The sequence below is a fragment of the Pteropus vampyrus genome, unplaced genomic scaffold (genome assembly GCF_000151845.1).
Source record: "Pteropus vampyrus isolate Shadow unplaced genomic scaffold, Pvam_2.0 Scaffold19, whole genome shotgun sequence".
Classification (NCBI taxonomy): Eukaryota; Metazoa; Chordata; class Mammalia; order Chiroptera; family Pteropodidae; genus Pteropus; species Pteropus vampyrus.
The window spans coordinates 4,861,019-4,873,673 of NW_011888800.1; the positions used below are offsets into that span (position 1 = coordinate 4,861,019).

The window sequence follows — 12,655 nt, forward strand, 5'->3', positions numbered from 1 at the left end:
TCAGGGTAAAATACCAAATGAAAGAATAAAATATGAATTGCTTTATCATTTGATAGCTCTTTAAAATATACTGTATAAAAGGTGTTGTCGTTTTCGTTTTTTTTCCAAGTGTACCAAATGATAAATGTGTTCATTTTTTTTCCAAGTGTACCAAATGATAAATGAAGGACACAGTGCATTTGGGCTCAGGATTGAGAAGTCCTAGCTCATTCTCAAAGGATGACCTAAAATCATAGTTCACTGAGAAAATGTAAGTAAACTGACAGGATCACTCACCTTCCCATCACCAAACCCACCAATTCACCTGCACTCTATTACTCTTACTGCCTGCCTTCCCGTTTCCACGGAAGGCCTCAAAGAGGCTAACGCTTCCACTGTGCTCTGGGTCTCTGCCTTTCTCAAGGACTTTTACCCTGCCTTTGTCCACTTTCTCTCTTGCATTGTCCACTTTTCTGTGTCTCTCCTGGATTACTTTCATTGGCATTTGGACATGCCCCAGAATCTCCTGTATAAAATGAAATGAAATAAAACCTCAAACTATCATCCTCTCTAGCTACCTCTCTGTTTCTCTATTCTCTTTGGTAAAACCTCACTGTCATCAATTTCTCACCTCCCATTCATTTTCAGCCATTCTGGTTTGACTTCTAACTCTATTATTCCACTACACATTTTATTTTCAAGGTCACCAAGCAGCTCCACATTGCCAAATCCAGTAGTTTATGCCTCTGTCCTCATCTTACTTTATGACTCAAGTTGCAGGCGACTCAACCCACGTCGACAACTCTCTCTTTCCTGGAACACTTTCTTCTCTTGGCTTCCATAACATCACACTCTCTTAGCTTCTCTCTCAAGCTCTTCTTCTGTCTCCTCTTCCTCTGCTGAGCTTTTAAATGTCACCATGCTCTGTGGCTTATTCCTCCCACTTCTTTTTTCTAACAATTTAAAAAATTTAAAACTTCTTAAATTTGACATTAAAAAAATATAACTTCTTTTTTTCCTAAGTGAACTCATCTAGTCGTTCAGCAAAAATACTATCTGTAACTGCCCAACTTGCATCTTCCTCCCTGAGTACCAGATTAGTATGTCCAACATCCTACTTGGCAAATCCACTCAGATGTGTAATTTCAAACTTAACCCATCCAAATAAAACTCTTGACCTCTCCCTCCCCCATTTCATCCTTCCTCCACTCTTCCACATCTTGGAAAATGGTACCACCAACCATCCTCTCAGTCACCCAAACAAAAACCTACAGGTCACCCTTCTTTTCACTTTCTCTCTCACCCAATCCATCAGCAAGTCTTGATTCTACCTTCAAACTATATCACAAACCTGTCCATTTCTCTCCATCACACTAGTTGTAGCCATGACCACAATGCAGTACCCTAACTGACCTCCCTGCTTCCACTCTTTTCCACCTACAGTCCATTCTTTACACAGAAGCCAGGAGCAAGTGAGCTCCTAAAATTTATACAACAGGTCATGTGCTTAATAGGTTTTCATGGATTCCATGATACTTGTAATAAAACACAAACTCCCTACTATGGCCAACGGATCGCCACATGTTCTGGCCCCCTTTAACGTTTCCCATTTCATTTCATACCATATCACTTCTCTCCACACTTCTATTTATGCCTCAAACTCTCCTACCTCCTGGCCTTTGCATTTGTTATTTCTTTCCATGTGGTCTTTCTTCCTTTGGCTCATTTGTCATTTAGGTCTCAGTTTCAATGTTGCAACCTAAGAAAGGTCTTCCTTAAACCACCTGAGGTAGCTATTTCCCTACCTGAGTTTCTTCATATTACATATCATGATCTGAAGTTATCTTTTTAATTTAATTTTTCTTTTCTGAGTCTCCACTAGAATATAAGCTTCATGAGACCTGAGTCTTGTCCTGTTTCCCGCCCAGCCCCCCTCAACGAGCTTCTCTCTCCAGGGCCTAGAACAGTGGTGAAACATGGTAGGCATTCATTAAACATTTGTTGAGTAAATGAGTGGACTGTATCAAATAGAAGACCCCTTAACTTTTCATGTACCTTTGGATATTGAGTTTAAGCATTAGCTATTTCATCGATGATATATAACATACATACTTATTTTCTTCTTGGCTACAGTTTACAAAGGAAACTCGAGTTACAACTTGACAAATCATTTTTATAAACAGTACTCAGCTAGTCTGGTTATAGTTTTGTAAATTTTTCATTAAATTCTTCTAAACTTATACTCTGGTGAGGTAGGGTTAGTATTGCTATCTCTGTTTTCTGGCCCACACAATTTCTATAATCTCTTACCAAAAAAATTCTGCATAACAAGCTACCGCAAAACTCATTTATTTTTTTCTCTAGTGTCTGAGGTTTGGCTAAGGGTTGGCTGATGTAGGCTAGGCTTTGCTGGGGGCCATGCTCCACACACCCCCAGCTTCCTTGGATCAGTGGGCTAGCTGAGATATGTTCTCTTGTGGTGATGGTGAGGCACCAAAGGTCAACTGGAAATATTCAAGGCATCTTAAGCCTAGGCTTGGAACTGGCATGCTGTCATTTCTGGCTTATTCTGTTGGCCAAAGCAAGCCACACTGCTGCATATCCAGTCAAAGTGGAAAAGTTTACTGACACAGAGGAGGTTAAAAATTGAGAGTGGGAAATAATTCAATCAAATCTACTGCAATTATGGGGAGGTCACTTTTCAATTCAGCATCTGAAAATAGTTTTTATAATGCAGCTTGCATCACAGAGGTAGTAGTGTTCATATTCCTATACCCTACTGTAAAACGTGGGAGAAACTGTGAAATATATTTGTAGGGTATGCAACAGAATGTTCAAAGGAGCTACGGACACAGTTGCAGGCTTATTTAGTATGGACAGAATCTCAGACTTGTGATTTCGACACTTTGTGGCTGGCTAGCATCTTCCCATGGATGCTCATATATTAGAGAAAGGGTCTTAGAAGGATCTTGGGTGAGATCAAAACCAGTTCACATAGGGAAAGATTCAAGGGTCTGAATGGATTTATTAGGCAGAAGACTCGGGAGAGAGATTAGAATTATCTCTGAATATTTGGAATGTTACTTGTGGGAGAAGGTTTACACATGTTCAGTGGGGCCACAAAAGAAAGAACCACAGAGTATGAACAGAAGTTATAGGAAAGAGAACAGGACACAACATGTGGCAGAAGCTTCTAACCACTAGGACTGTCCAACGAGGGGAGCATTTGCAGCACAGAGGCATCCAAAAGGAGGCTGGAAAGGGATATTTATGAAGCATGATTGTGACTGGCAGAGCAGCTCTTAGTTATTGAAATCCTACTCAATACCAGGGGCTGTGCTAAGCACTTTAACGATGTAATCTCTAATTCTCACAACTCTGCCATGTTGGTAGAGATATGTTCTCTTGTGGTGATGGCGATTTATAGCTGAGGAAATTAAAGAATGGAGAGATTAGGTAATTTGTTCCAGGTCAAAGAGACAATGAGTGGAGGCGCTAGAATCTGGCTCCAGGTCTGTCTGATTCCCAAACCCATCCTCTTTGTAATGCACTCGGTCAATAAGGAATTCAAGTGTTAAGCAGGGGGCTAACGTGGATGAGCTTAAGATCTCTTCCAATCCTTATCGCTACAAATCTGAGAGATGCCACTGGGATATTAGACTGGTACCAATGCACATTTGGAAGACTAGCTTTTGTACTCTGGTGATTTCTGACATACTCATGGAAGCCTTGGTTGATGGATATTGACAAATGAAGTTGCCTTTAAAATAAGAAGGATGCTCTGCCTAAGATTCACAATCATATTCATGCTCCACTTTTACCTTGCACCCTCTCTTCCAGTTCCGCGATGTTTCCCCACTGTGGCTTGTTAATCTTCACATGCTCTCTGTGAAGTAAGGGCTGGTAAATGGTAAGGCCAGGAGGGGATGACTTACTCAGCAAAGGGAGGCAGAGACAGGGTGACAGAAGAAGCACCTCTGTACCTAGGTCCAGAACCACATCCCCCTACACTGCTTTCTCAACAGGAGACTGTCTTGAGTATTCGCTTGCCTTCATTCCCACCACCAACTCTCCCCCACGTGACCTTGAACCTCCTCCACATGACCTCATCAAGGATGCATTCTCTGCCTGCCCTCATCTCACAGAGCATCCACTTCTTCTTGAGGGGAAAAGGGTACTTTTGAAAGTCAGATTTCAAAGTGGGTGGTCAAAGGGAATCTACCTTCCAGGCTGCTGGGTGTTATTTTGATAGTTTGATATAATTGCTGTAAGCTGATTTAAATATTTCAATGAATAATTTCGTTTTGTTTGCATCTTGAGGCTTTTTAAAAATGCAGGGTGTCATACTAAAAATTTTAATAAGTAAAATGTGCAATGCATTTCTCACTGCCATCTGCTCCTCCTCACACTTCGGGGGAAGATTTTTTTAAAGGATTGAAACCTGAGTGAGGTACAAAATGTCAATGTTACATACTCTGTCACTTGACTTGGGTAGTCACGTATGCTGCTAGAGAAGTATACAATGACTCACCCAACCTGTGGACCATTTGCTCCACAGAGAAAAATAATGTGGCTTCTAGGAGTCATTTGTCTATGAAGCAACAACCCGTTTTTCTTCATTAGACTCGTGGCGACAAAAGCTATACTTCGTGAACTCACAGAATCTTGGGGCAGAAAACACTTTATACATCTTCTATCTTGACCTTCCATCCGATGCATTATTTTCTCCTAAAAGCATCACAGATGGCTATCTAGCCTCTGCTTGTACTTTTCCAATGAAGGGATACAGCTCCCTAAATATTCTAGCAACTTTTCATTCTACTTTAGTTAAAAACAGTTTTGAACATGATTAACCAATATTGACAATCTACTCTGTGCAAGGCACTGCCCTGGGTCCCCAAGGAAATCTGAAGAGCTATAAGAAAGCCCATCATTGAGGAGTTTACAGTCTAACTGGGGAATAAGACACACGTCCAAGAAATCTAATAATATCAGGCAGTAACTGTGAGGACTGAAGCCATGGAAGCTATGCAGAACAGTGGTAAAGTTCAGAGAAGGGAGAGGCACTCTCCAGTGTGGTGGTTCAGGAAGCATCTTTTGATATCCGTGGTGAGGTGACCCAGAACTTCAAGATGCAAGAGGCCATATGGTCCAGCCCTCTTCCTGCACACTCTTTTTTTCCTTTCTGTGGTTTAGTCTTAAGTAAGCTATTTGCCTCTAAGAGCGATGAACTGCTCCCTGATGATTAGAATCCTGTGAGAGCAAACGTGCAAATGGCTGCATTCCAGGCCCTGCTTGGTGCGGACAAGAGGTGGGGCGACTTTCCTACAGCGAAGGCTTGTCTGGGAGATGAGGCAGAAGTGACTTGCTGTGAAATGGACATAAAACATGTCTAGCACCAGAGAAACTCCAGAACAGAGCCTTTTCTTCTCCTTTGTTTTGGTTTCCATGGAAATCTCTTGATATCTGAAAGGATTTGAATGTACCAAAGGCAGAACATCAGAAATTGGTATGCTGAGGGTAGGGAGGCTGTCAGTGTTGGGGGCATAACACAAAATAACAGGTACATGAAAACCAGGGACCAGAAAATGGTATTGGAAAGCTAGTGTCAGGAAACTATGCAGGCAGAGTTGGATCTAGAGCCTACAGCAGGGCTGAAGTGGTGAATGGAGGTCAGTCTTTCCAGAAACAAGAAGACAGGCTCCAGGAAGAACACAGAATTCTGAATGTATAACAACAAGGTAAATGTTCTAAAGAAACAAAACCTACTTGACAGCAAGACTATTACATTCATTAAATCCTGTTTGGAGAGTGCACAAGAATTGGCAAGCCGAAAATAAGTTCACTAGCATGTTGTTCTATGTTTTAGTTTATATTTTAGTGCCAACAGTTGCAACTGGGGCAGGAAGTACATGTGAAGAAAGAACATGGAGATACATAGAATTCTCAGAGCTTCTACTACCTGAGCAGCTTAAAACATGTATCAGACACCACCTTGACATTGTTTTCGTCCCTGGCCCCTCAAGATGCAGGAGGAGAACAACTGGGAAAAAGCAACTGTTTGGCTAAGGACAGAGTCTCACTTCCCAGGGCATGTGTAAGAATCAGTATGGTTGTTGCCAGTGGTATGCTGGTAAGAGTTTAAAGAAAAGCTCTCCTGGGGTGACAGGGAGGGGGTGTCCCCGATTTGTAGTGTTTGCAGATTTCTGTGATGTAAACACTCCCACTATGGCCAATCTCAAGCTATCGATGTGGACTCACTGAATGTGGAGCTGGGAATTGATGCTTGCAGTTAGCTTCCATCCAGATGCGGCGGCTCCAACGAGCCGCGGTTGTAGGTCTGGTCAGTGGACCTAAGGTCAAAAAGACTGGTGCCTGCTCAACACCTTGTTGTATTCCTTCCCATGTGGTGTCCTTGTTCCCAGGTGCTCCTGAAACAATTGGACTCTTCATTTCACTCTGAATCTCGTGCCCCCTGGGCCTTCCCTGGTGACTGAGCAGTTGTCCAGATCTACATATTCCTCTGGTAAAGAGAAGGACTTCAAAGACGACTCCTCTTGGAATATTTGCATTGCAATAGCAACTTCTTGGAGTGGATAGCGCTCTAACCCAAGGACAAAAATTTTAATGTAAGGTGAGATTTGGGAGAAAAGAAGTCCCCAGTTCCTTATAAATTTAGCCCTGCTCTTGTTCCCTCTGTGATAGCCTGGCACATCACACCCAGGCCAATGGTGTGGGGCCTGACAAGTGAGAAAAATGTAGTCTAGCTAGAATATTTTCTATTCCTTGGTCTAATACAGTGTCCAGGAGCTCTGAGTCTCTTGGTTACAATTAGCCTTTACTTATCTATTTGCAATGCCAGGTGACATCACGACATGGACAATTCACAAGCCTCCATTTAACCATGACCTGCGATTTCAAACTTCTGCAACAGGCCTTTAAGCAGAGGTTTTTTTTTTAAAAAAAAAAAAAAAGTGAAAAAAGGGCTGGTTAGGCTCACCTCTTCTCTCTGCTCCTTCCTAACCCCTGGCGGGTGATGATGGCCAAAGACAAGGAATCAGAGAAGAGAAACCTGGCTAACCCATCCCTACATAAAGGGGATTTGGTCTCATTAGGCTTCCTTCGACGCCTGTCCCAGAGAGGCCAACTGGGGAGACACTTGGTGAAAAAAAGAACCTGTGCTTTCCTCCCTTCATTCTGTTGATACTTATTTACTGTCCGGCTGGGTCAGAGCAGTGGAGCCGGAGGAGGGACAGGGGTTTCAAGTAGCACAGCACCTAGGTACAGACATGGACACAAAACATGCGCCTGTACCCAAAAGCCATCTCCGAAGCCAGCTAGCCCTGGAGAACTATTATTCTCCCTAGATGAGAACACCTGATAGCAGTACATTATGTTTTTATAGCACTCATTTTCAACAAACAGAATTATCTGTGTTGAACACCTGAGTCGCACAACTGTGTGCAGTAGCAGGGCCCATGGGCTCCATTTTAAAGATGAGGAAACTGTTCCTTGGCCATGGTCCCAGGGCTGATGAGTAGAGGCTCCTGGACAGGAATGTCCGTCAGACACCTAGCCCAGGGCTCTTCACAATGTACCTGCTTCTCCTCAGGGATTACGAGATGAGTGGGGTGAAGACTAGTTCTACTGAGAAGGGCTCTAACTTTCATCCACATATGCTGCACAGCTAAACTCCCTACCTACCTCCCACTTCTCTTTCTCCCCAAGAAGCCCTATACCTATACGGACCAACCTCTTCGCCTGCTCACTGCAATTATGTTACATGTAGTCTAAAAATCTCTCTGCAAATCTGAACTTTGAAAGCCACTACTTTTCACGACATTAACACAAAGCAGTTACTACTGGCACCATTTAGCTAGGACAACTAGAAACCAGAAAGCCTGTGAGCCAGCGGCCACGTGGGTGAAAACAAGTCCCCTGTGGGCTCACATCCCCCTGTGCTGGCCCACCTCTCCCTCCCCGCCGCAGCAGCCACTCGCTCCATCCTCAGCTGAACCAGACCTGGACCGGAACATGTCTCCCTGGGCATGGCTTTTCTGCTGGACTGTGAGGCTCTGTGCAAAGGATGACCTAGATTTTCTGGATGAGCGACTAATCTACACATGTCTAACCAAGCGCATGAACTGCCTCGAGTGAAAAATAGCTTTTAGCTATGTCGCCTCTGCTGTGCAAGACAGCCGGTCTGCCTTGGGGACTGCCACCTCGACCGGACCTGTCATGTCTGAAGAATCAGGGGTCTGAGAAGTCACAAGGTCAGCTGTCCTCTTCGGTTCTGCAAACTGGACACAGTTCTGGGGATGAGGGTTGGGAGGCTGGGCTGGCACTAAAAGATAAGGGGAGGGAGAAGGCGTGACAGGTCCTGGGCAGACTCAGTGATCGACTCTGAAGCATTGAGGACAGTATGACCTCAAACTCTCAGAGACACTGTTGGAAGGTAGCACCCACTGAATACCTGGCTGCTTCTCTGGGGCCCATTGACTTCCCTGGGAACAATCAAATTATCTGGCTGGGAAGTTAAGCTGTGATTTGATCCTTTGCTGACGCAGCCTACTTGGCTCACACACAGTGATAATTCCCCACCACAGCAACATAGAAATGTGCCTGGTAGGGGGCAAACGGGCAGCGGGGCCCTGTCCCAGCTTGCCAGAGGACACAGAGCGCTGCCAGCATGTGGCTGGGGGAGAGGCTAGCAAAGGGGGAGTGGACCCAAAGAAACAAATGAAAACAGGGGAGGAAATCTAGGGCAGCGCTTTTTCCCTGCTCACTGGAGCACATTCCTGTGGCTTCATTCTTGTCTGTTAAATTCTGCGCCTTTTTTGCATATTTGTTGACAAGCTGAAAAGGTATTAAGAAGCAACTCAAGGGAACTTTCCATATATGCAGTAAAATAGCACAAGGTCTAGCTGAGACTGGTTAGCCTCAAATTCAGCCTCCTTCAGAAAGTTCTTCTCAATGTGTGACTTGATCCTAACACACTTACCTGGCTAGATAACCTCGTTCCAGGTCATAACAGGACTGAAGCAGTTGGTGTATGTTGACGCATGATAGCAATACATCGAGTACAGTCTTACCACAAATTGTGCTTTTACCATAAAAACTGTCCTTGGCTTATAACGCTCTGCAGTGAACAGTCCTGTACAGAAACATCGTCATATCACCACGTGTGGTAAAAGTAACTGAGCAAAGTCTTTTGTAATCAGATAGAAGTTATTCTGAAAGTCTCTTCTCCCCTTCTTCAGCTGTCATTAGGATTAGATTACATTTGATTAAAAACAGAAAAAATGCTTAGTAAACTGACTACAACAGTGAATTGTTCTTATTTCTCTTACTGGATTTGGGACATTATTTTGTCTTTCTCTTTGCTTTAACTATTCCAAATAAAATTTATTTATCACGAAATATTGACTCTAACTACAACTCAAAGAATGGCAGTCCACTCTGCCTTGTGACACCGTCGGTGCCAGTGAGATTGGACCTGGTTTCCCTTCAAGCGTGGTCCCACTCCATGGCAGAGCTAGTTGCGGGCTTTCAAAACCTATTTCCAATCCCAAGTTTTAAATGCACCCTCCCCTCAGAGGGAAGAATTTCTTAGAGTTTACTGAGGTGCTAGAGAGAAATCTGCACAAGGCCCTGGGGAGCAACTCTTAGAGGAGGCCTGCACGGGTGGGTAAGGAATCTCAGCACCTGAAAGAAAGTGCCCTATACTAAGGAGCCAAGAGCAAACAAGAATGTTTCGAGACAACCCAAGTCAGGAATTAGTGCTGTGTCACCATCTTACAGAAACGGCCCAAATGCAACACTGAAACTCATAATAGTGATACCAATTGGGAGATGGAAGAACCAAGAGAAAGATTTGGTAGTGATGGAGGAAATGGAGCATCTGACTGGAAGAAATGAAACATATTCAAAAATCGGCCTGATTCTCTCTCCCTATGTCTTTCTCTGTTGCTCTCTCTTCGTTAACATACATGTTAGGCTTCCTGTGCACCAGAGAGTCTTTACATGTGCTGACTCTACAAGATAGGTGACATTACTATCATCTGATGATGAGGGATGGAGGCAAAAGGAGAGGTAAGGTACCTTTCCCAAGTTTAGCTATTACATGGCGGACCTGGGATTCAAACCCAGGCTGCACAGCCTTGGGAAAGCTCTGGACATTTCTGAGCCTCGATTTGCTCATTTGCAGAATGAGAGCTTGACAATGTCCTGCCTCCATCCTTCCCAGCAGAGAGATAATCAGGAGATCAGCCAATATAAGAAAGCTTATATATCTCTTAAGGAGAACAAGGTCCTGAACTGAGTCCAAATCACTGTAATTTCTGGTTGACTTGTGGGTCCCAGATATCTAGGCTGTCTGACAGTTGCCACATGGACACACAAAACCCCCAGCTCCATTGCTAAAGCACTAGTAATGTACATTTAATGGTGCTTTCTCACCGACTACCCTCTCCGTGCACTTTAGCTCATTTGAGCAAGACAACTCTGTGGGGTGGGTATTATTTCATAGGTGAAGAAATGGAGAGTGAGGTGAAGTGACCTGTCTAATGCCGCACAGTTGATGAGTGACGGTGTTGGGACCTGAGTTTTGGTCTTTTGACTCAAGCCCCACCTTTTCCATGGTATCTCACTGCTTCTCATTCTGAGAGCTGTGAAGATTAAAGGCACATCTTTAATCTCGGCACTTGAGGGTTTTTGGAGCCAGCACTTGAGGGTTTTGGGAGCCAGCCTGCATGCTGAATGAGAATACCAACAATAATAATCACCACCCTATACTGAGCATTCCATGTGCCAGATAGGGGCGAGGCTATGTTATAGACACTCTAATTTTTACCACAGCTCTGAGTGGTAGGTGTTTCTGTTTCACACATGAGGAAATAGATTCAAGAGAGGTAAAATAACTCATTAGTGGTCCCACAGCTAGGAAGTGGCAGGAAACGGGGCTGTAAATTATTGTCCTGGTTACTTTATCATTATGATTCTAGGGTTTTTAGTCTATGATAGACTTGCATGGCCTTTTAAATGGGGATCCTCAAAGGATAAGGGAAAGGATGTGTCTACTTCTTATCGGTTCCCTATAATCTCTAGTCCTCTTCTGTAAACATTACACTGGGGTCATTTCCTTTACTTAAATTACAGTATGTAAGGATAGACAACCACTGGCAACCGCTGATAAACACAAAACAGTTACTGCTCACGTAATACAAGTTAAGAGTTAAACGCTTTTGGAAGAAATAGCTAAGAATTTGTATCTGGAGATGTGAAGGGATGTAGGGAGTAGATGGTGAAGAAATTAGCACAGTTTTTAAGAAATTAGCACAGTAAAAAGAAGAGTCAAGAAACTGTTGACAAGTTCCTGACAAGCAGGAACTAAGAATTGTACTCTTCTTTCAATGTGTTAACGTCACTGGCATTTATTCCATTTATAGATCTAGACAGATTGGCCCTTGACACACTGACAGAGATTCCCAAATGTCTTTAGGATCTTGAATTTTAAGGTCATCGTGCAATAGAACAGGATGTCCTCAAGTGAGAAAAGCTTAGATTCAAGTTCGAAAAGGCTTTTCCAGGCTTTTTGAGTAGATCTTCCAAAGTTTATCTATTGAAAAACTACATTTTTAGGACTTAAAAGGTAAGGGGTAATGCTTGAAGAAGCTAATATCCTGAGTTTCTGTGGGATCTAACAGTTTGTTTCCAAGAGTTTCCAATTTGTTGTGTCCTGTTACACTTGTCAACAAGTCTCAGTTCCTGAGAGCCTGCTCTGAGCAGAACAGAGGGGAAGGTTGAGGGCAGGGCCACCAAGCCCACACACAAGCCCTGGAAATACCACTAAACAGCCCTGACTCACATTTGTATAACACTTCCATTTACAAAATATTTTCACATGTATAATCTTGTTTGATCATCGCAATATCCTTATGAGGTAGGAAGGACCATATCTATTTAGCAGATGAGAAAGACTACAGGGCTGATGTTCAGTCTGTCCAAATGGCATCTGTTCAGATTGATGGGGACCTGTGCCATACCAGTTATTAAATATTTTGAATATCACCCTGGATAAACAACTGGCTTATGTATAATACTACCACCAAGTAGCAGAGTTGGAGTTCCAGGCTTAGCTATTCTTACATGAACAGGTTCTTTGTTCAAAGAACACTGTGCTAGGTACTGTGTGTGTGCGTGCAAAGATAACCAGGACCCTGTCCCAGTAAGTGGCCAGAAGCTACCAGCTACAATATGGTAGAAAATACAGCAAGAACCTGTAAGGCAGTGTGGAGAAGGTCTGCGAAAGCCAGATTTGACTAGAAGAAATGTCTCAACCTCAATGAAGAGGTGGCATTTAAGGTGGGGCTTGAAGGAGGGGTCAAATTTTGACAGACTAAGATGGAGGTAAAGGTATTGTGGGTGGGGGAAGAAATAGTTTCTACTCTTAGATGAGATGGTTTAAGTATATTGGGGAAAGGATGTAAAGTCCAGTTTGGTTGAATGAGAAAGCACTTGTCGGGTAGGCAAATAAGTGTTGAAATGTAGGCTCATATGGGAACATCACATGCTAAACTGGGAGTTGCTCTGACTCAGATCTTTATTTAAAATTCTACAAAAGTGGATGGTCTACAGGAAAAGAAAAGCAGTATTCATTCACTTAGTATTCTGTTCA

At 43.3% G+C, this 12,655-nt stretch overlaps 1 protein-coding gene across 1 annotated transcript in view; it reads right to left on the reverse strand.

The window, feature by feature from the left end:
• The window catches only part of RASGRP1 (RAS guanyl releasing protein 1), an 86,919-nt gene that overhangs the window by 32,789 nt on the left and 41,475 nt on the right, over positions 1–12,655 (reverse strand). Inside the window, exons 6-9 of the mRNA XM_023527703.1 lie at positions 8,213–8,323; positions 6,432–6,583; positions 1,331–1,459; positions 305–505 (exon numbers count right to left, since the gene is read on the reverse strand). Of these exons, the coding sequence (XP_023383471.1) occupies positions 305–505; positions 1,331–1,459; positions 6,432–6,583; positions 8,213–8,323 (593 nt within the window). The remainder of the gene's footprint in view (positions 1–304; positions 506–1,330; positions 1,460–6,431; positions 6,584–8,212; positions 8,324–12,655) is intronic.